The sequence below is a fragment of the Silene latifolia genome, chromosome 3, assembly GCF_048544455.1.
Source record: "Silene latifolia isolate original U9 population chromosome 3, ASM4854445v1, whole genome shotgun sequence".
Taxonomy (NCBI): Eukaryota; Viridiplantae; Streptophyta; class Magnoliopsida; order Caryophyllales; family Caryophyllaceae; genus Silene; species Silene latifolia.
The window spans coordinates 138,547,989-138,572,731 of NC_133528.1; the positions used below are offsets into that span (position 1 = coordinate 138,547,989).

The 24,743-nt window shown below is 34.6% G+C and overlaps 2 protein-coding genes across 2 annotated transcripts; one reads left to right on the forward strand and one right to left on the reverse strand.

Moving 5' to 3' along the window:
* Window positions 1-655: 655 nt before the first annotated feature.
* LOC141648157 (uncharacterized) lies at window positions 656-1,745 on the reverse strand. The gene is made up of 2 exons (XM_074456642.1): window positions 816-1,745; window positions 656-773 (listed from the first exon to the last, which is right to left on the reverse strand). Exon 1 carries the CDS (start codon window positions 1,635-1,637, stop codon window positions 906-908), a length of 732 nt encoding a protein of 243 aa, XP_074312743.1. The 5' UTR covers window positions 1,638-1,745; the 3' UTR covers window positions 656-773; window positions 816-905.
* Window positions 1,746-4,827: 3,082 nt separating this feature from the next.
* Window positions 4,828-6,875, forward strand: LOC141649782 (uncharacterized). Its single transcript, XM_074458462.1, has 4 exons — window positions 4,828-4,990; window positions 5,913-6,200; window positions 6,314-6,496; window positions 6,559-6,875. The coding sequence occupies exons 1-4, from the start codon at window positions 4,828-4,830 to the stop codon at window positions 6,873-6,875; spliced, it is 951 nt and encodes a 316-aa protein (XP_074314563.1).
* Window positions 6,876-24,743: the final 17,868 nt, after the last annotated feature.

Here is a 24,743-nt window from a genome sequence, read left to right on the forward strand (position 1 = left end):
AGCAAAAAATCTAGCAGGCGCCTTAACTACTCTATTTACGGGTGCAAAAAAACATAATCTCAAAGTTTCACACTGGTTGCTATGCTCCTTTAATAGCCAAACGAGTGAAAAAAGCAAGTCACCAGTCACCACCCAGAGGTAAAAAGCTTGGAAAACTATGGAAGAAAAACGATGTGCGTAAGGGAATTGGTTTATAACTACTACAACAGAACAGCCTTAAATTCAAAAATCTGAAATGATTTAGAGTCAGATGAACCCATCATCTGAAACCGTTAGTGCCAAGGGAAGTAATGAAAAACAGTAGTCAATATAGAAGTAAAGATGAGAAATTCATACAAATCTTTACATCTATTAGACTATTAAGATCAGCTTCCAGCAAATTAATAAATCCTTGCAGTTACCATTATGTTTCCAACTTTAGATTTCAAGTGATCGAATGATCTTCATCCATATGTATGAATCAATGATCAATTGACACATTCAGCACCAACAACTTCACATAGGGTAATTACATGAATCAATAATCAACTCAAACTAGGCAACAAAACATGCAATATCTACGGATTAAGATCAAGAAGAACAAAAGATCCTTTAATAAACAGACAATATTACTCAAATTGCTCAATTGTCCTAAAATAAATCGAGTCGAATGTAAAATATAGTCTTTCTTCATATAACACTTGATCATCAAATCGAATAACCCATATTTGGGAAACTCATTTACAAAGATATCACCTTTTTCTTACACAAAAGTCAAAATATAAAAACAAAAACTGCAGATCAAATCACTGCATTAATTTCTACAATTTCAACACTTTGATTATTAGATACACTAAAATTAGAAAACTTTCCATATATATTGCATCCTCATAAATCCTCATTTAACCAATTATTAAACTAACTCCCTAAACACTTAAACCATCAAAGCCACATTGTTTATAAGTAAGAGCTTGTTTAGTAGGACTAATAACAATAGCACAATCAACAGAAACCTGAACACCAGGAGAATCAAAACTAACAACCCTAATTCTAGCACTAACATCACCCAATACTCTCAATTCAACTTTATCATAAACACTAGCATCCTTAATCAAATCCGCCGCATCCGCCTCCATTAAATTAACCCTATCAACACTCACTACCGTATCCGTATTCTTCACACTATGCGCCGCCTGATAAAACCCAGCTACCGTCCCCCGCCCAAGCGGCACCCCGCGGTACATCACCGTGAACCGCGACTCCCCGTACTTGATCCCGACCTTGTTCGGGTTCGCCGCGGTGAATTGGAGCCGGATTGTGAAGGAGAGTGTTGCGGCGGCGGCGGCGGTGGTGGAAGTGTCGTGGTTGATGTAGATGTTTTGGACGGAGACTTGTTGGAGGTCGAAATGTGGTTTTTTGGGTTTGAGAGCGAGGACGACGAGGAGGATGAGAGCGAGTGCGATTAAAGCGAGGAGGGAGAAGAGGAGGAAGAGACAACAACAGCAGCCTTTGATTAGGGATGGTGAAGAGGAGGAGGAGTAGTATGATGGTGTGCCGGAGTAGTAGTATTGGTGTGGTTGGTTTTGACGGCGGTTTGTTGTAGTGGTTGACGGTGGTTGTTGTTGCGGTGGTGGTGGTCTGGTGGTGGTGGTTGTCATTTGGATTAGTGATGAAGTAAAGTGTTGAAAAAGAGAGGATTCAATTTGACGTTATTAGTGTGGAAGGAGGTAGTGGGAGTACATTTTTTGTCAACTTTTGTGGATTCCTTGTTTCTGTATTTTGTACAAACAATGTTTGCATGCTCTCTCTTTCTTGTGTGGAATTGTGTCACTCTGTTTTCTGTTGTATTCGGTGGAATATTTGTAAGGGTATACTAGTATGTTGTCCGGCTTCGTCTGGGTTATCTTTATTTATCATTATTTTTTTTCATTAAATAAAATTACTTAAAATTATATAACTTATAAATTTATCATTAATATATTTTTTATAATATGTCTTAAAATTACGATGAAATATATTTTGAGACAAATTCACTACTCCCGTTATTAATATTTTACTCTTATTAATGAAACAATAATAATAACATTTCACTACTTGCCCGTAATCATTGTTACTTTTTAGTACTCCCGCCCTAATTATTGTTACCGCACTACTGCCGCATTAATATTGATAATTTCACTACTCATGCCGTAATTATTGTTACTTTCACTATTGCCGCATTAATATTGATTATTTCACTACTCCCGTTGTTGTTTCTACTACTCTCACTAATCTCGTTGATAATATTGTTACTTTACTATTCAAAAATGAGTGATTACTATCATATAACTATATTCAATGTTACTACAATTCTTTTCTTTACTGACGAAATTACTTTTACTACTTAAACAATCAATTTTAAGAGTATTATATATTTACATAAATATATTACATATATGCATTGCATTAAATCAAATCAAAAGAATTATGCAATATTATATATTATGGTATCTAACTTGAATTATTTATAACCTACTTATTATATTTTTGTATGTTAAATAATTAACATCTCTATACATCCAATAAACTATAAAATTTAATAAAACTGCATAGATTTTAAATTTAATATTTAATTTTATGATGATAATAATTAATATCATAAATGTACATGTTTATACTAATTAATTATTTTATTTTAAGGAAATTGACCATCTTCTATTCTTCTATAAATATTTAGTTAAATTACCTGTCATCTTCTTTCTTTTAGTCTCCTTGAAATTGACCATTATAATTAATTATTTTATTTTAAGAAAATTGACCATCTTAATTAATTATTTTATTTTAAGAAAATTGACCATGTTTAGGAAAAATTACCAAGCTTCTATATAATTTAATTTTAACCCAAACTAATAATATTTGCATTGAGATCCCTTAATCGGGTCCATCACACGGTGCTATTGATTTAAAACTATATAGTATAATTAATTTATATAACTTTCTTTAATTATATTGAAGTTCCTTGCTTTCTGGAATTAATATATAGTATTAATTAATTGAGAACTTATACTTAATATAACACACTTTTTCAAACTTTATACCTAAAATAATTATTTTTTTAAAGGTTATACCCAAAATCCCAATTTCTTTCATTGGTACTACCAAATCTTTAAAAAAGGACATAAATTATCCATTTTACCCTTACTAATTAATTCGCCACCAACTTCCCCACCACATCAACCCATATACACCACCAATCACCCCTCCTCCACCTACACCAACCCAACCCACCTACATCCACACTACTACGTTGTCCACCCCACCTTCACCTTCACCTCACTATCCATTCGCATCTCTTCACCCAAGTTCACCACCGCATTCGAATTTGCTTCTCTTTACCCACATTAATTCATAACCACCACCAACTGTAGGAATATAAGGAATTTAAGTCTAGTTAACTTAACCTAACTAGAGTTAGAAGTTTGTTAGGTTTAGTTAAAAGTTTGTTATATGGCCTTATGTCGGTTTATATTTGAGTATATAAGGTCATACCCATCTCTAATTGTAAGACACAGTATTCATTCAATACAACTCTCAACAATTCTCTTTCTACAATTTCTCTCTATCTCTCTCTAATCTTTCATTAAATCAATCAAGCCATATACAACTTCATCTTCCTAAACATGAAGATTCATGAATTCTTTCATGGTATCAGAGCTGGGTCTTTCTGATCGTGTTTCTGTTCAACCTGTTTTTTTTTCTTTGTCTTCATTACGCTTCCGCACACACTTTTTTTTTCTTTCTTCTTCTTTCTTATCCTCATCATTCAATAAATTTCATAATAATTCAAGATGTCTGAAATAGAGAATAACAAAAATATTGACGTGAATGATCCACATTATGTTCATCTATCTGATGCTCCTGGTGGTAAACTCGTTGCTAATATCTTTGAAAGAACTGGGTATGATGGTTGCAGGAGATCCATGTTAATTGTTCTTTCTACTAAAAATAAAATTGGGTTCATAGACGGGTCCATTCCAAAACCTGCTGCAACTGCCCCTACAGCTAAAGCCTGGCAAAGATGCAACGATGTGGTGTTCTCCTGGATTCTCAGCTCTGTCTATCCTACCATTGCTAATTCCATTCTTTTCAACAACTCAACAAAAGATGCTTGGGATGAGCTTCAAGAAAGATTTGGGCAGACAAATAGGGCACACAACTGTATGGTATCCAAAAGAAATTAAACGACTTTTCTCAAGGTAAAGATGATATTGTTACGTATTTTATCAAATTGAAGTCTGTGTGGGATGAGATAGCTAGCATGGGAATGAATCCAAGGTGTTGTACTTGTAACTGTGGAGCACAAGAAAAACATATGCAATTTCAAGAAAATCAGCGTGTGGTTCAATTTTTAATGGGTTTGAATGATTCTTATGCTGTAATCAGAGGCACAATTTTGATGCAAAATTCATTGCCAAAGATCTCTGTCATCTACAATAATCTCCTGCAGGAAGAAAGGCAGAGAGAGATCCATAATACTGCTCAATTCCAAGCAGATTCTTCTGCTATGATGGCCAAGAATATGGGTAATAAAGGAAATTCCTGTAATAACAAGGGTTATCAGGGTAATAAGAACATGAATTCGGGTAAAAATCAAGGGAATTATAATAATTCCAACAGTACTAATTACAGAAGTTATGGGAACAAAAACAATCATGGAAATTTCAACAATAATCTTGGAAATAAAGGGAATAATACTGGTTTCAATAAAGGCACAGCTCAAAATCCAAATCCTGGTTCTGGTGAAGACAAACCATTTTCTGCAACTATTGCAAGAAGAATGGTCAATCAATTGACAATTGTTATCACTTAATGAATAGGAAAAGAAGACTAACTGCTAATGTGTTCTACAACAATCAAGAAACTATAATTTCTGGTTTTGAGAATGGTCAATTCTCTAGTGCTGTTTATGGTGTAGTGCCTGCTTTCAACACTAGACGGGGTCAATCAAGTCAAACAAGAAGAGATGGAACAAGTACTTCTTATCATAATAATAATAATAATAATAATAATAATAATAATAATAATAATAATAATAATAATAATAATAATAATAATAATAATCAAGTTTCTTCTGCTAATTTCCCTGGTATGAGTTCTCTATCCACTTCTTTTTCTTGTAATGCTTGTTGCTCTAAATTCTCTAATACTTGGATTCTAGACACTGGTGCTAGTGACCATTTTTGTTCTAATAAGATTTTATTCACTTATTTCCAAGCCATTGTTAAACCATACACGGTGTCCTTACCAAATGGGGGGAGGGGGGGGGTAGTAACCATTGATACAGTAGGAACTGTGCATATCACATCAGATTTTTGCCTGTCTAATGTGCTTTATGTTCCATGTTTTAATATAACCTTCTTTCAATCAGTAAGTTGAACAAACAATTGAACTCAGTAGTGAGTTTTACCCCCAACCTTTGCCACTTGCATGACTCTTCCAGGAAGCACTTGATCCTTAGTAGAAATCATAATGACCTCTATCTGCTGCAACATGATATTTCTAAATCATCATTACTAGGGAATAAAGAAGATAACAGTTGTAATCTTAGTTCAGTTGTTTCTAAGATTTCGTGTAAAACCTGGCATCATAGGCCGGGGCATGTTCCTCTTTACAAATTAAAACAACTTCTTATACCTGAGAATGATATTGTATCTTGTACTGTTTGTGTTAAAGCAAGACAACACAGATTGTTATTTCCATCCAGTATATCTACCTCTATCATCCTTTTGAGATAATTCATATAGATCTATGGGGTCCTTACCATACTCCTACTTATAATGGATACAAATATTTCCTCAATATAGTAGATGATTTTACTCGATGTACTTGGATACATCTCTTGTCCTACAAAAGCAATGCTTTTTGTTTCATCTAATCTTTTAATAAAATGGCAGAAACTCAGTTTGATCAGAAAGTCAGAATTATCATATCAGACAATGCTTTTGAATTAGGTACAAGTGATTCTACTGCTCAATTTTTGTCTGACAATAGTATTATGCACCAAACTACTTGTTTTCACACCCCTCAACAGAATGGAGTTGTGGAACGTAAACATAAATACCTTTTAGAAACTGTCAGAGCATTAAAGTTTCAGTCTAATTTGCCTACTAAATATTGGGGTGATTGTGTACTCACTGCTACTTATATTGTTAATAGACTACTTTCTAATCAAGTTTTTTTTGGTAAGACTCCTGATTTATCTCATATGAGAGCCTTCGTTGTCTTGTTTATGCTTTAACTGCAAATCCATGGAGAGACAAGTTTTCTCCTAGGGCTTCTCCTTGTGTTTTCTTAGGTTATCCATTTGGTAAAAAGACCTATAAGTTGTTAAATTTAGAGAACCATTTCATTCTTACATCTAGAGATGTTATATTTCATGAGGATGTTTTTCCATGTATTACTGATTCCTCAAATAGTTTCAGATCTGTAGCTGTGCATGAAGATATTGATGTTATGCCTGATATGTTTAATACTACTAGTCTGCTACTACTAATATAAGCATTATTACAACTGATAATAACAACATTACTAATTCTCCAGTTATCAATAATCACAGTGTTAATTCTCATAATACAACTTCTCAAAATACAAATAATATTGTACCTAGACAAGCCTCTAGGCCATCTAGACCACCTGCCTACTTACAACATTATGTATGTCCAAACAAGACCAAGAAATCTTACAATACTGTTAATGATTTGTATTGCAGTAACACTCTTACATCTTTGTGTGAAAATGTGTCTATTGGAGAGGATATCTCTTTTGTTTGTTTCAATGCCACTTCTGTGGACAAGGCCTTGGTTTCAATCCAAGAGCCCACTTCTTATAAACAGGCTGCAGCATTTCCAGAATGGTAAGGAGCTATAGCAGTTGAATTTAAGGCACTTGATGATAATCACACCTGGACTGCTGTACCATTGCCCACTGGACAGAAGGCTATTTCTTGCAAATGGGTGTTTAAAGTCAAACATAAGTCAGATGGTTCTATAGAGAGATATAAAGTAAGACTAGTAGTTAAGGGATACACCTTAAAATAGGGAATAGATATACTGAGACATTCTCACCAGTAGTCAAGATGACTATAATTAGAAGCCTTGTTGCTGTTGCAGTTAAGAAAAATTGGAGTATGCTTTAGTTGGATGTGAATAATGCTTTCTTTCACGGTGAGCTAGAGAAGGAAGTCTATATGAAAGTTCCACCTGGCATGGCATTACATGACAAAAATCTGGTTTATAAGCTAAAAAATCCCTCTATGGCCTGAAACAAGCTTCAAGGCAATGGAATGCCAAAATGTGTCATGCTTTAAGATCAAGAGGATATGAGCAATCTCTGAATGATTATTCTTTGTTCAAGAAGAAGACAAATGGGAAAGTGGTGTTCCTTGCTATTTATGTTGATGACATCCTACTGATTGTAGATAATACAGATGAAATTGCAGATTTAAAATCGTTTTTAGACAAGACCTTCAGAATCAAAGATCTTGGTTTCGTCAATTATTTCTTAGAAATGGAATTTACAGAGACTGACAAATGCATGGCTATTACTCAAAAAAAATTCACCAAAGAATTACGCACAGAGTTTGGTTGTTCAGATAGAAGAGAAGTCAGTTGTCCACTTGATCCAACAGTCAAGATTGACAAAGATTCAGGCAACCTTATACATATATAACCCAGTAGATTACAGAAAATTGGTGGGTAAGTTGAACTACCTCACAAACACAAGGCCTAATATTGCATTCTTTGTGCAGTTATTGAGCCAATTCATGTCATTTCCAAGGTATAATCATTGGAAAGTTGCCCTACATGTCCTTAAATACCTTTCCAAATATCCAAGTCAGGGGATCTTTCTCAATAATAATGCAGATTTCAGGTCAGAAGGGTTTTGTGATGCTGATTGGGCAACATGTTCTCATAATAAGAGCGAGGTTAGTCAGTGGCTTTGTGATCTTCATGGGTGGTAGTTTGCTATCATGGAAATCTAAGAAGCAATAAACAGTTTCCCTCTCTTCAGCTGATGCTGAATAGAAATCACTTCGAAGGCTAACTGTAGAATTAGCTTCGTTAAGCAGGTTACTTGTTAAACTGGATGTACCTAACATTTCTAGCAACCATTCACATTTTCATTTAAATGTGACGGCCAAGCAACCATTCACACTACCAAAAATCCCGTGTTCCACGAACGAACAAAGCACATTAACCTTGATTGTCACTTTGTTCGTGAGAAATTACTGCAAGGTGATCCAGTTTTTCTTACATCCCCACCAAAGAACAGCTTGCTGATATGTTTAATAAGGCTCTCAGGGGTCCACAACATCGTCTGCTGCAATCCAAGTTGGGGATGTCTTCTACACCCTTTGTTGGGTTTAGTTAGAAGTTTGTTATATGGCTTTATGCCGGTTTATATTAAGTATATAAGGTCATACCCATCTCTGATTGTAAGACAGAGTATTCATTCAATTCATTCAATGCAACTCTCAACAATTCATTTTCTACAAATTCTCTCTCTCTCTCTCTCTCTCTCTCTCTCTCTCTCTCTCTCTCTCTCTCTCTCTCTCTCATCTTTCATTAAAGCAATCAAACCATATACAACTTCATCTTCCTAAACATGAAGATCCATGAATTCCTTCACCAACCACCTCCTCCACCAGACCACCACACCCCACTTAAACCCCATACTATTCATACATCACCTTTCTCAAACCAAGCACCACTACCAACTTTTCGCTCCCCCCACCCCGACTCACCCACCCAAGCCCGACTCTAATCAACCACAATTAGAATAAACACCACCCTTCAATTGACCATTTATTGCACATTATAAATAAACTACATAAGAGGAAAATTACAAAAGAGGAGGATAATAAGAGATTTGGCAGAAATAGAGTGGTGTATTGATACTTGATGTTATTGTATGTAAATAAGAGGTGTGTGGTGGGAGATGATGAGTCTACGACTGTGATTTTGTGAGCAGTATGATAGTTGCTATCTAAAAAGGGATTGTCGGCAAGAGAATAAGTAAGGTGCCGATACCGGTACTGGTGCTGAAACCGGCACCAGCAATGGCGGCGCTGTTAGTGGGATTTGGAGAAGGTGGTTAATGGTGATGATTGAATGATTGTCGATTAATGTGATAGGGATGGGTTAATATGGTGGTGAAGTGAAATTAGTAAGGGTAAAATGGTCAATTCATGATATTTGGTAGCAACCATGAAAGAAATCGGGATTTCAGGTATAAGTTTTGGAAAAAAAATATTCTAGGGATAAAGTTTGAAAAAGTGTGTTATATTAGGTATAAGTTATCAATTTACCCTAAATTAAATCGGTTTAATGTCTGTGTTGAGAATTTACTTTTAACTTTTAAATAATAATTCCTCCGTTCAGTCATTTGTTTGCATATTCTAATTTGGGGTGTCTTAGCCAATTGTTTGTCTTTGTTTAGTAGGAATGTCTTTAATGTGTTATTTGATCTTCCACGCTCAATTTGATCCACTTGTCATCTAATAATTGACTTCATCCTCTTTCCTTGGTATTTGTGCCAAAACCAAAGACAAACAAATGACCGAGACGGAGAGAATAATGTGTTTGGCCAAGAAGTACTTTTAAGTCCAAAAATATTTAAAAAGGTAGATTAAACATACACTTAATTTTTAAAAATTAAATAATTTTATGGAGGTAATGAAATTGATTGAATTCATAGGTTGGATTGAATAGCAAAAAGTTCATACTTATTGTAACTTTGTGATTATGATTTGTTTATTTATTCTTTTACACTCTTGAAATACAAGAATTAAATATGTAAGTAATATTTATTGATATAAAATATAATTATAGAGATCTCACTCATTTGATAAACTTTCAATGGTGAATTATACAAATTGTAGGATCTTCTCCATTTCTTTTAGGAAATAAAGAGGCCATTTCCTCTTTTAAACACTTTAAATAATATTTGTTTCACTAAACCCCATTATTCCTTTATTTTTACCCATAAATTTAGAACCGTTCAATAATTCCAAGATGCGATCTGGGCCACCGAAAGTAAATGGCCTCTCCATTTCTTTTTAGAAAATGGAGTGGATTTCCATTCAAATTGTACGTATCAAAGTTGTCACAAAAACTTTACCCAATTTGGAGGATTACATCAAGGCAAATCTTTATGAAATTAACTAGTTTTAATTTATACCCGTAGAAAAAAATGTACGGGTCGTAATAGAAGACGCTATCATTAGATACATGAGCATATACTTGAGCGTGATTAAGTGTTCAATATCGTGACAATATAAATAGTCAGATTTGGAGATTCGAATATTTGATAAATATTAGATTTGAATATCAAATAATATACAACCGTATTTTATTAGAATTATATTTTAGGTATTTGTCATGTTAGACCCGTTGAATGCATGTAAATTTCAACATTTTTTGTAAATTGTGACATTTTAACTTATGTTTTAACATAAGTAGTTAAAATATGAATATGAAATAGGAATAAGAATTGGGTTGAGGAGAGAGAGATTAATTAAATAAAATAGAAAACACGAGGAGATCCACATGTTAAAATTCAACAACCAATGAGAACTCTTTAAAAAACTCAGCTTTTATACTATGTAGATTGGCAAATTGTTTAAGTTAGAAATCTAATTTGACTGGGTTCCAAATTTTCAAAAAAACATTATGTCGTCCATCGGTTGTACAATAATATTATTGTAAAATCATATAGATTTATTTACTTAATTAATCCCTATAAAATACCTTCCCATTTTTATTTTTATTTTGGAAAAAGGAGGAACAATTATATTAAAATTTCACAGGTTCAAATATAACTAGGGGTGGATAAGGAGATAAAGGAGTACAAATATGTGCCAAATCAAAGTTATACATATCCAAACCAAAATGGGGTGCACTGTCCCAACAAAAGGAGCCACAATGTAAGTTCGAGTCACGCAAGGTGAATTTGGAAATTACTTCCGCGACATGGTTCGTGACTTCGCGGAACGCTTCTCATATATGATGATCACGGAAGGTGAGGCTTTTTACCGATCCCTGGACCACCGCATTGATGAGCTGACCCCTTTTGTTCACAATAGTAACCGAGATGTCCCTAGCATTTTAAAGAATCATGATACCACCGGAGAAGCCAATAGGATTCAAGATATCAAAGGATTCGAAAAGGAGGATCCAAGATATCAAAATAAGTTTCCATTAAAGGAAAGAATAATAGAAGAAAACTGCGAACGATTTTAGAGAGAGGGGAGATTATGCGATTTTAGGGTTGTTCAGATTTCTGCAATGGCGAGACGAAGGGGTAACCTTAAAATTCAGTAAAAAAAATTAATACTAATTCACAAAAAACCAAAAATAGTAATGCATCTAGTAGTAATCAATGACCAATTAATAGTAGTACGCCTAATAATAATAATATACCCAACTCCTCTTCCATGGAAGTTGGGTCTTCCAGCAAGGGCTCTCCTGCTGGTGTGATCAACGATCAGGAGGTGGAAGTGCGGGCTTATGATTTAACAAAAGAGATGAATCCAATTGTTGAAGAGCCGATTCTGGATGAGGAGGATTGGGAGCAAGTTGATCGATCCAAGTCCAGGTCGTCTTCTGTATCTTCTGAGAGTAAGGATTCTTCTCCACTTAAAATAGACATTGATGATGCGAAACAAGAACTAGAGTATTGGTCTACGTCGGTTTTCTGCTATGTTCTTGGGGCTAACCCGCCTGGCTATGTATTAGGAGGGTATATAAGGAGATTATGGAAATTTCATGAAATTGATAATGTTGCACTTCTGGCAAATGGAATTTGTGTTGTCAGATTTAAGGATGAAACGAGTAAACAGACTGTGCTTCGTTCAGGTCCTGTGTTTTATGACAACAATCCCTTAGTTGTTAAGGAATGGCAGTCTGATGTGATGATGGTTAAATCTGCAATTGATACTATTCCAATTTGGATTCGCTTTTATGGACTTGACCTTAAATTTTGGGGATTAGCTTTGAACAAAATAACAAGGTTAGTTGGGAAGCCTATTCGTACTGATGTTGCTACTCAGGCTAAGTCCTTAGGGTTTGCTCGTATAATGGTGGAAGTCACTTTGGATCAGGAATTCCCTGATGTAATAGCGTTTTTGGATGAGAATGACACTTTACATAGACAGATTGTTCATTATGAGTGGAAGCCTGTTAAGTGCTCATAGTGTAGGGGTATTGGTCATACTGCAGGAGTGTGCAGGAAGAAAAAAGACCAGATTATGGAGAAGGGTAAGCAAAGGATGAAATAGAGACCAGTTCTGTGACACCCTTATATCCAAAATGATTATGGAAGCCCAACCCAAACTCGGCTACTTAGTCAAACCTATATCCTCAAATCACATCTTACAAACTCTGTAAACATGGTCAACAGGGTACCAACTATACTAAGGAGGTAAGGAGTGATAACGGAATAGAGTAACAATAAAACATTTCTGAAGGGTGCATGCATCTGACAAGTTAGGAAACTAAGGAGTCAGACCGTAAAGATAACGGTTGACAAAAATAAGAGGTATTCGAGTTAAGAAGATATCTCGGGAAAGAAGAAGATACGTAAAATTTAGCATAAAGACAAGGTTCAACGATCGTTAAAGAGAAGGAAAGGAGAATAGAAACGGCACAATGAAAGGGTTACCGCTTACCAAACACTCATCAAAGCTTATGATCGATATGATAAGATTACACCACTAAGGTGCTCAACAAAGCCCCAAAAGTCTACCAAATTATAAGACTAACAAGGACTCCACAATGGTAGGTATTCCTCAACTCAATTGGTTCTAAGAGCCAAAATCAATTCACCACACAAATTCATTTGTTACCACCCATGTCCCAAAGTATCTCCTTTACAATTCTCGTCATTGAACTTCACCTACTATGTCATCCCCAAGTACCATAGCTTGTCTACTCCATCATCTCACCACTTAATACTTCTAGTCTCCGATACCATAAATTGGAATCACATCCTTGAACTCACGAACTACATCGAACAACTTTCCACCAAAATTCCCAAATTCAAATATGATTAAAAAGGTCAACAAGGGCTACTCTACACTAGATTTGGTCAACTCAAAAAGGTTTAACAAACTAACTAATTCCAAAATACGATACCAAACCATTAAGCAGCGTCAATGTCCTATTGTATTCCTTTCAAGGCCTACAAGGATTAGGGCTAACTATCATTCCTTTAATTCTCCATAAGAAACATCGAGACTCTCAAATGAAGTGGCTCAGGTTCATTCCATCATATGTGCTAAGGTAGTACCCATGCTCAATCATCTATAACAAACAAGCTCTCATTAGTCATAAATCCCAAGGTGTTTCTCAACTCACTAGGCTCCCATATCAAACACAACTAACAAAACTAACCAAAGGATCCCAAGTTATATTCTCCTATACAACTCAAACCTTAAACAATCAATTTCTCAACTCGTTCACGCCCTCCAATGATACATTCACTCATCCCAACGTACGAGGCTCAGTTAAAAAAAAAACATTCTCTCAAAACCGGGTTCTCTTGACCGAGGGCACTATCCAGCGGAATAAAAGAAAGGTGTCCTCAAGGACCCTCATTAAAAGAAGAAAACGGACCAAGGATGAATCGGGAGAAAGAATAGAAGAATAGTTACCTAGGCGAGAGAAGAGGAATTAGAAAGACGAATAGGCAACGAGATTGAAATAAAGGATAAAGAGGCACCAAAAGAAAAACAAAAGAAGTTTTAGGGAGAAATGGGAAGGAGGAAGAGAAGGAGCTTGTTGATTCTGCTAATTTTGTTGGTTTTGGAAAATTTGAGTAAGAACTATTAAGATAACATCATCAATTCTTCTTGGCGGAGCCATCTTACAAAAGAGAAAATGAATTAGTACCTAACAATTAGCAATCACAAACAGACTACCACATAAAATCCTAATTCTACCCATCCTACCCTTCTCTCAAGTTTATTATTTAAAGGTCAAGTGATTTCTAAGTGGGGTGCACAAACGTGCGTCGGGAGCAATAGGCTCTGATACCAACTGTGACACCCTTAAATCTAGCCTTAAATATATACGTAAATTCTACAGAAAAACTGGTAGGATATGTTTGTAAATGGTTCAACTAGTCCAAAAACCTGCAATTTCAAAAACTTTTCTAACTAAACCATTCACAACCAATTCCAACTCAAGAAGAGTGTCATAACCCTGCAACAGCTGATAAACTAACTTACATTTATAACTAAAGACGCGGAAATATATGGATACAAACCAAAAATAGAAAGGGAGACATATGTCCCTTCAAATTATATACAAACCAAAAGATAAAAGGTTTACTATAATAATAGCCAAAAACTAGGTCCAAGGTTCCTTGCTCACTAGCCGTCTGTGACCCCCAACAAAGCATCAACAACCTGTCAATCGCATTTTATACAAACACGAAAGCCACAATTCAGTGGGGAGTACTGTGACCCCCAACAAAGCATCAACAACCTGTCAATCGCATTTTATACAAACACGAAAGCCACAATTCAGTGGGGAGTAACTTCGAGTCCTCCCAGCCACGAATCGTCAAAATTAATGTAACATGTAATGTAACATGTAAACAATTTGATAAACCATTTACTTATCATGTATTCTAACAAATGACCCCTAAACTGACCCAACTAACTATCATGTGAATCATATAACAAATTGTAATCCAAACTCTATCAACCATAGCCGGCTTGCATCTCACCTTCTATGATTCATATAATCATCAAACAAGAAAGGGCAATATATCAAAGACAGGCATAAGTTCTTAGCACCGTCAATAGTCACTTTGTAACTCAAGTTTATACCACGAGGTAGGGAAGGTAATCGAACCGGTATCTTGGCTCAGCGGTTACTATTAAGAAAACATGGCCAAGAGACAACACAACCCTAGCCTAAAATCATGAGACCTAGACATGCGGATACACACCACCGCACCCAAGACTCACAACTTTTTTTAAAACAAAGTGAAGTGAGTACCCTAAGGACACCACCGAAGGGTTGGCTAGTACTTAAGCTGACCCCATACTATCAAAATAAGTACCTGAGGTCATGCCCCAACTTGGATAAACATCCACTAGTCAGGAACACAAAGGCTATCAAGCAGTGAACATATACTCGTCAAAGACTATAAAGACCTATCTATGATGGAGGCCGAAATACTCACCTAGGACCTAGTCCCAGCTAGTCCCAGCTTGAATATTTTAGCCCACACCACACATGACTCACCACACAAGTCAAGTAAGACACCCACTTAACCTTAAGAGGGCAAAAAGTCCTACTTATCAATATAAATTCTAGCATTCTATCATGTGAAAGGCTATATAAATGTCTATTTACAGCATACAATCCCAACAGTTCCTCAATAAGAATTCAATACTAACTTCCAATTCTAACAATTTTAACAATATTAAAGGCTTTAGGGGAATCTAGGGCCATTACTATAAAATAAGAAGCTATTTAAATTCAACTAACTAAATAAGAAGCTATTTAAATTCAACTAATTACACATGTGAAATAGAGATATAATAAATGGCCTAAAACAAGAAAAAGGCCGATTATCTAAATCATTCAACCGAATTTTTACCCGCAACCCCAGCCCTGACAGTGCGGGTCAAATTGCGGCTGACCAATCACTCAATTAACTGACATCGCATCAGTCAAAGGGACTAAGGCTCAGTTTTCGGCACAATCAACAAAGCATTACAATTATAGCTATAAAATTCATTTTGGGCCTATTAATTACAATTTCCTTTTGTAAACTACCCTAGCATGTGATAACCATTAATATAAGCACAATTTTACCAATAACATAATTTTTGTTACTATCAAAATACTACCCATTCGTTACTTATACTATTCTAACCTTAATTAACCCGAAATGACCAATATTGTACGAAAAACCGCAAAACAAGCACGGACCAACCCGGGCCAACCCCAAGACCGGCCGGGGCTGCAGTGGGCCTGCCGGCTGCTGCCGGGCCCGCTGCCGCACCATTTCTCCTCTTTTTTTTTTTTCATTTTTATACATTATAAGCCCGTCTGAAAATTAATTAATCGTCCCCAATTCAACTTTGATAATTTAAACTACCCAAAAGGCACAAATTAAGCTTGCATGCAACTAAGTTTAACATGTGAAAATTACTACCCAACAAAAATTCACCAAACATACAAAAATCAAAAACATGTGACGATCTTTCGTCGAGTAACTCGAAATATGTTACCTTAAGCTAGAAAATGAGCAATTAGCACCTTGAAAACCCAAACCCTAACGACACTAGCCGCTATCCTCTACAATATACGAGTCCCCGAACTCGTCTTCCAATCCTTCACCTAAATAAACAATTAAAACACAATAATTAAACATATATACCGAAAATTCCGAAATAAAAGATTTTACACGGTTTAAACTATTTTTAAACATTTCAAAACTATCAAAATAAATACTTTTCTTCAAAATATAATAAAATTATATTTCTTTGAATTATTTTTACTTTAAATACTTAATTATCACTTTTATTTTGATTAATAAATTATTTCTGAAATATATTAACGGTCCGAAATTTACGGGGCGTTACAAGTTCCTCCTAAACCTCAGCAGACTGAGCCAGCTCCTACTCAGAAGCCAGCTAGTGTTCAGGAGCCTGTTCAGCTTAAGACCCAACCATTGCCTGTTATTGACCCTGCTGCAATAGTGACGCCTATGTCATTTGATGGGAGAGTTCTTAATACTATGACATCTGCAAAAATCATCACTAGAATGCTTAGGGGGGCTGATAAGTCTTTTGGTGAGGGTAGGACTTTTATAGATAGGTTGGGGATCTCTATTGTGAGAAGTAATGGGGCTGAGAATGGGATCAGAAAGAGTAGCTTATTTGTTGAAAATGACTAGCATAACTTTTTGGAATGCTAGATGTATAAATAGGCCTAATAAGCAGGGAGATGTTAGACGTCTCCTGCATATCAATAATATTGGGCTATGTGGTTTGTTAGAGACTAGAGTTAAATCTCATGCTATCAATAAAGTTACAGAAGGAATTGGTAATAAATGGAAAGTTATTTACAATAATGATGTTAGGGAGGGTGAAAGAATCTGGCTATTATGGGATGATCAGGTATTCCATGTTGATGTTCTCTCTAAGGAAGCTCAAGTGGTTCATGTTAGGGTGACACTTTTACCTAAGCAGTTCTCTTGGGTGTTGTCTTTAGTTTATGGCTTTAATAAGCTTCATGACAAGAGCTCTTTTTGGACTTCTCTTATTCAACTAGGGAATCAAATAAGGGGACCTTGGTTAGTTATGGGAGATTTCAATAATGTGCTCCATATGGATGAGAGAATTGGGTCTGTTGTTACTAATGCTGAAGTCCAAGACTTACAGGATTGTGTGGACTCCTGTGGATTGCTTGACTTATATGCCTCTGGTGCCTCCTTCACTTGGAATAACAAGCAAGTGGGGCAGGCTAGGGTGTATAGTCGTATTGATAGAGTTTTGACTAATAATTGTTGGGTGTTAAATGGTCCTGATGGTGGTATTTCTTTCCTCCCTGAAGGGCTCTATGATCATTGCCCTTGTGTGTTGGATTTATGGCAAGATGTTGTCAAGACTAAAGCCAGCTTCCATTACTTCAGTATGTGGGGGAAAAGTGATGAGTTTTTATCTATTGTGACAGATGTGTGGTCACAAAGAATCTTTGGATATACTATGTTTCAAGTTGCTAAAAAGCTCAAGATGTTGAAGCAACCTCTTAAGAAGCTCAATCATCAAAATTATGACAATATTGAAGTTTCTGCTAATGTGGCTTACCAATTACTTCATGACCTTCAAGCCAAAATTCACACTGATCCTTATAATATAGCCTTACAAGAGGAAGAAAGAGTACCTGCTAAAGCTTACATGGAATTGGAGGAGGCTAGAAGGAGCTTCCTAGCTCAGAAAGCAAAACTACATTGGATGAATTATGGGGATGACGACACGCATTTATTTCATTATGCTATTAAGGCTAGAAGGATCCACAACAAAGTGTTTCAGATTAAGAATTCTCAGGGTATCTTATGCAATAATGTTGGTGATATTGAGAAGGCCTTCCTGGACTACTACCAAGATCTGCTTGGGAGTGACAATCCTGTCACTCCTGTATGTTCTGCTGTGGTTTAGTGTGGTAAGGTTGTCACTGAGGAGCAGGCTGCCTCTATGATCAGTCCTGTTATAGTTGATGAGATTAGGGGAGCCCTGTTCTCTATCTCAGCTGACAAGGCTCCTAGCCCTGATGGCTACACCAGCCAATTCTTCAAAGATGCTTATTCTATTGTGGGGGAGGATGTGATCAAAGTCGTGCAAGAATTTTTCACTACTGGTTCCCTTCTGCATCAGATCAATGCCACTATTCTTACTTTTATTCCTAAGAAGGACATTCCTGAAACTGTGATGGATTTTAGGCCAATTGCTTGCTGCAATATCTTATACATATGCATCACTAAGGTTATTTTCTCTAGATTGAATGCAGTCCTGGGATCTATTGTAAGCAGTAATCAAATTGCTTTCATCAGAGGTAGGGACATAGTTGATAATGTCCTTATTTGCCAGGACCTAGTCAGACTTTATAATAGGAAGAGCTGTTCTCCTAGGGCTATGATGAAAGTAGATTTAAGAAAGGCGTATGATTCCATTGAGTGCAGCTTTATTGAGGGGATGTTACAGAGTTTACAGTTTTCTAGCTTGATGATTAAATGGATCATGGTTTGTGTCACTTCTCCTACTTTCACATTAGCTTTAAATGGAACCCATTTTGGCTACTTTAAAGGGAGAAGAGGGATTAGGCAGATGGATCTCATGTCGCCTCTGCTGTTTACCTTATGTATGGAGTATTTGACTCGTATCCTGTCTGTGGTTACCAACAAGCCTGGTTTCAACTTCCACCCTTTGTGCAGGAGCTTGAAATTAAGCCATCTTTGTTTCGCAGACGATCTTCTTTTATTTTGCAGAGGAGATTTGCATTCTATGGCTGTGTTAATGAGAGCTTTAAAGACATTTGATGATTCATCAGGGTTGAAAGTTAACCAAGATAAGTCTGAAATATTCATGAATGGTGTTGATCAGCAGGTGAGAAGCAAATGCGTAAGGGTTCTAACTGGAGATGCCGGTCTTTGCTTAAGAAACAAGTTATTATGGCAAGTATTGCTGGACTTATTTACTACATATGGCTTGCTCGGAATAGTTGTAGGATAGAAGGTGCAGTGGTGCATCCTGGTGTGCTTTTGCGTCGAATTAAAGAGTCTATGTTGGCTAGAATTTTACCTAAGATAGCACAAGTTAAGTCTAGGGTGGATAGGAGTTGGCTTGTTAGCATTAGCAGCTAGTATTCTTTTTTTTTTTGATTGTATGTTTCTTAGCCATTCTTTAAAAGCTAAGAATTGGGTGATGTAATAGTTTTACCTTTTCAATATATATATTCACATTTCACCTAAAAAAATAAGTTTCCATTGCTTATCATGTTTGGGAGAGGGGGTAGTGAAATACTTTTTAAATTGTTTTACAATGTCCTATTATAAATCGTTTTACCTAGAGATTTACTCCCAAATTTTAAGCGATAAATGATACTCCCTCACATCCAAACCAAAGGTAACAGTTGCTTTATCACACTTGTCGAGGCATATTTTATAACGTGAATATCTTTAGTTATACATTATTAAAAATTATAAAAATTTGATATTCTTATAACATTCATAAATCAAACAAGATCTCACATGACTGTATTTTGTCTTATAAATTAAGAATAACTAGTATGGGTGCCCGGCTTTGCCCGGGCTACCTCTATTTAGCATTAAAATATTTTTCCAGTTAACTAAAACTACTTTAAAGTTGCATAACTCCTAAACTTATCATTAATATATTTTTCTATGAAACGGAGTATATCTTAAAGTTACAATGAAATAAATTATGAGACAAATTCGATACTCCCGCCATTAATATTTTACTTAAATCGATTGCTTAGCTAATTTTTCATACATACTCCCTTTGTTCTTAGAATTATTACTTTTATTACATTTGTTAATATTACATTTACTTTCACTACTCCCGATGTAGTTATTATTACTTTTACTACTTGTACATTAATATTGATGATTTCACTACTCCCGTTGTTACTTATGTAACTTTCACTACTCCCACTCGCTCCTAATATTGTTATTTTGACTATACAGTGATTACTATCATATTACTATATCCAATGTTACTACAATTCCTTTCACTACTAACAAAATTACTTTTACTCTCAAGTATCCAATGAGTGATCCAAGGTTACTTTTATTACTCTCACTACTCGAAATAAATATATTACATATATGCATTAAATTAATTAAGTCGAAATAATTATGGAATATTATATTTTTTGGAAATCTAGCTTGATTTATCTATTTTTTAATAGTTTCAAAAATATAATATACTTATATTAGATTTGTTTATGTTAAAACATATTTATACTAATTAATACCATAAGTAAGACATGTTTATATATTTATTTTAAGGAAAAATACCATATTTCGGTGTTCTCTAAATTTATACTTCAACCAAAACTATATAATATTTACATTGAAGTCCATTGTTCAGGTCTATCGCACAGTGATATTGACTTAAAACTATATAGTATAATTAATTTGTATAGATTTATTTAATTACAATGAAGTCCCTTGGTTTCTCGAATTAATATATAGTACTAGTATTGGTGCCCGGCTTCGCCCGGGCTACCTCTCTTACCATTAATTTTTTTTTCATTAAATAAAATTACTTAAATTTTCATAACCCATATATTTATCATTAATATATTTTTTTATAACATATCCTAAAATTACGATGAAATAAATTTTGAGACAAATTCACTACTCCCGCTATTAATATTTTACTTTATTAATGAAACAATAGTAATAATATTTCACTACTTGCTCGTGATCATTATTACTTTCACTACTCCCGTCATAATTATTGTTACTATCACTACTGCCGCATTAATATTTATAATTTCACTACTCTTGTCGTAATTATTGTTACTTTCACTATTGCCGCATTAATATTGATTATTTCACTACTCCCGTTGTTGTTTCTACCACTCTCACTAATCTCGTTGATAATATTGTTACTTTTACTATTCAAATGAGTGATTACTATCATATAACTATATCCAATGTTACTACAATTCTTTTCTTTGCTGACGAAATTACTTTTACTACTTAGGCATGCAATTTTAAGATGATTATATATTTATATAAATATATTACATATATGCATTAAATCAAATCGAAAAAATTATGCAATATTATATATTATGGAATCTAACTTGAATTATTTATAACCTATACTTATTATATTTTTGTATGTTAAATAATTAACATCTCTACACATCTAATAAACTATAAAGTTTAATAAATTTGCATAGATTTTAAATTTAATATATAATTTTATGATGATAATAATTAATACCATAAGTGTGCATGTTTATACTAATAATTATTTTATGTTAAGGAAATTGGCCATGTTCTAGTCTTCTATAAATATTTAGGAAAATTACCAAGCATCTTCTTTCTTTTAGTTTCCTTGAAATTGACCATCTTAATTAATTATTTTAATTTAAGGAAGTTGACCATCTTAATTAATTATTTTATTTTAAGGAAATTGACCATGTTTTATAGTCTGTTACTAATGTTTAGGAAAATTACCAAGCTTTTATATAATTTAATTTTAACCCAAACTATATAATATTTGCATTGATCCCTTAATCGGGTCCATCACACGGTGCTAGTGATTTAAAACTATATAGTATAATTTATTTGTATAACTTTCTTTAATTACATTGAATTCCCTTGGTTTCTGGATTTAATAAATAGTATTGATTGATATCAAAAATTCCCTACGACCATGAACAGTGCCAAAAAGCAAGTGTTACCTTTAGTTTGGATAAGAGAGAGTACTTAATAGTAGGGATGTCAATGGATCGGGTTCGGGTCGGGTGAAGCCTCATCCGTCATCCATCCGTCCTTTTAAAATCTCATCCAACCCGTCCGTCATCCGTGAAACATATCATCCGTCATCCATCCATCCATCATCCATGGATGAAACGGGTGGATCGGGTGATAAACGGGTGTTGTGTATTTATATATTTCAAGTTAAAAAAAATGATGATTTTTTTTTCTATACAAAAATAAAGTTAGATAATTATTTTAGTTTAACTTTCTAGTGGGTAGGTTCACAAAATATTTATATTAAGAGTAGAAAAATATGAAAATTTAAATATTTTATATCTTAATAATGTGTTATATGTAAAAAAAAATTAAATAAAAAATAATAAAATCGGGTGATGGATGGATGGCGGGTGGAATTTCTTCATCCAACCCATCCGTCATCCATCGTCCGTTTCATCCGTCATCCATCCATCATCCATTTAAATCGGGTTTTCATCCATCTTTTAGGATCGGGTGGATCGGGTTTTGATGGATGCGGGTGAAATTGACATCCCTAGTTAATAGTTACTCTATAAGTCATATATGCGTCCCCCTTTCCCCAGAATTGCCTATAAGGCTACAAGTTAAATCGACAAGTCAACCACGTAAAAGAAAAATATACTTTCTTTTTTGTTTTTTTATTGTCTTATTCTATTTTGGTGTGTCTCAGTCAATTTTTGTCATTTCTATCTTAGGAATGCATTTGATGAGTAATTTGACTTTTACACTCAGTTTAATCTATTTGTCATTTAATAATTGACCTTTTTTTTTCTCGGTCTTTGTGACAAAATTAAAGGATAACAATTAACCGCAACAGAGGGTGTGAGTGGTAAGAGCTTTCATCTCTTAAACAAGTGGTCAGGGGTTCGATTCCTGACTCTTGCGAATGAAAAAAGCCAAACTTGAGAGGGGTCAACCCATTAAATTGCCTTCAGTATTCCCAAGGAGATTGCCCCAACTGTCGCTAGGGGATACTCCTGGTCAACACCAAAAAAAAAAAAAACACAGAGGGTGTAAATAACTTTGTTGCAAAATTAAGCTAACATTGACGATTGATATTAAGAGGTCGGCCAACATTTTTTTTTTTGACAATAATGAACTGCATATATATAAATGTAACCAGAGAGTATACAACCTAGCCAGTGGCCAGACTAACTGACCAGTGAACGTACAGACGAAGGAAACTACGAATTGTACTCAACGTGTGGCACAATTCGACTGGTACTGGCGTTGTGGAGGCCAGAACTGAGGATAATTTTTTTGATGTTACTCTGAAAGAAACAGAAGTCTGTGAAGCTGAGTGAGCTCTATACATACTTTATTCCAGTTCACAGGTTACCTCAAAGGGATTGCTACACTGTTTCTTCCTTGGATACAATGGCAGGTAATCCAGTTTTTCAGAATGTGAGGGCTTCCACGGTGTTTGCAGCCTCAACAAAAGGCCTCCCAACATACTCTACATTAAACTAATTATTGAACTTTATATAACAAATCACTAGACGATGAGCTATCGAGCTCTACCACATGCATGACCTTTTAATAAAAGAGGACCATGTTACCGTCGATGATCTTAAGAGTAAAATATCGATTATTTAGTCGGTAGATAACCATCCAAAAGAAAATATTGTACTCCCTCCTATTTTAGATAAATGTCTTATTATATGAATGACACAAGAATTAAAAAGAGAATTTAAATAATGTAAAGTATTATGGTGGGGTGAGGTAATTGAAGAGAGAGAAGGTATTGTGGGTATTATTATGAGTGAAGTGATTAAAATAAGTATTATTGTGGGATGAAGTGTGATATTGTTGTGGGTTTAAGTGATTAAAATAAATATAAAAGTTTATCAAAAATAGACAATGAGACATTATTGTGAATAAACGGAAATAGTCAATGGAACAGTTATATATAATAGAAGGGAGTATTTTTTAAAATTTAGTTTTATTTATGAAATGTTGATTTTTGTAATGAATTCTTCAATAAGATTTTTGATCAATAAGACTAGTTTTGATAATGAGACCATTTCATACAACTTTTGATATTTATTATTGACTTTTTAATATATTTTTTTTATGAGGAAAGGAAACTAGGTTAGTCAATGACTAACCCCATAACATCCTTACGGATGAGAGCGGTAACGAAAAATCAAAGATTTTCAATTACCAAGAAGATCATAACACCAACAAGAGGACAAGGAAGACGATAACTCTCAAAGGAAAAGTCGGGTCTTAAAACGTCCAGAAGAAATAAAAAATTATAATCACAATGAGTTGAAAGAAAAAAATTGGAGTCTAAAATAACAAACTGCAGAAGAAGGCACTAAAAAAACTCTTCAGAACAAAAACGAGAAAAACCAGATTTGACAAAATACCAAATTCATCTCCTTCAGATATGAAATTCTTATAGTGTTCTTAAAATCGAACGAAATAATCATAAAAAATCTAACTGGAAACAAAGAGATCCAAAGAGGAGCAACAAAAATCAGATCTGACAAATACCAAATTCATCATTGAGCAAAATCGTGCATTTCAGGAGTCATCAACCCCCTGCCTACATCCCTCACCCAGTCCCATATTCATCTCAAAAACCAAATCACCTAGAGATTTCAATAATAGAAATCCAAAAAAAAAGGTTCTAGTATCAACAATGATGTGGTACAAATGTACAATCAATCAATTGAAGATAAAACCTTGAAATATTGCTCTTT

Coding starts and splice junctions, on each gene's coding strand:
- LOC141649782 (XM_074458462.1), top strand. CDS start 4,828: ATGAATAGGAAAAGAAGACTAACTGCTAATGTGTTCTACAACAATCAA. Junction 4,991..5,912: donor AACAAGAAGAGATGGAACAA/GTACTTCTTATC, acceptor ATAAAATGGCAG/AAACTCAGTTTGATCAGAAA. Junction 6,201..6,313: donor TTCTAATCAAGTTTTTTTTG/GTAAGACTCCTG, acceptor GTGTTTTCTTAG/GTTATCCATTTGGTAAAAAG.
- LOC141648157 (XM_074456642.1), bottom strand. CDS start 1,637: ATGACAACCACCACCACCAGACCACCACCACCGCAACAACAACCACCG.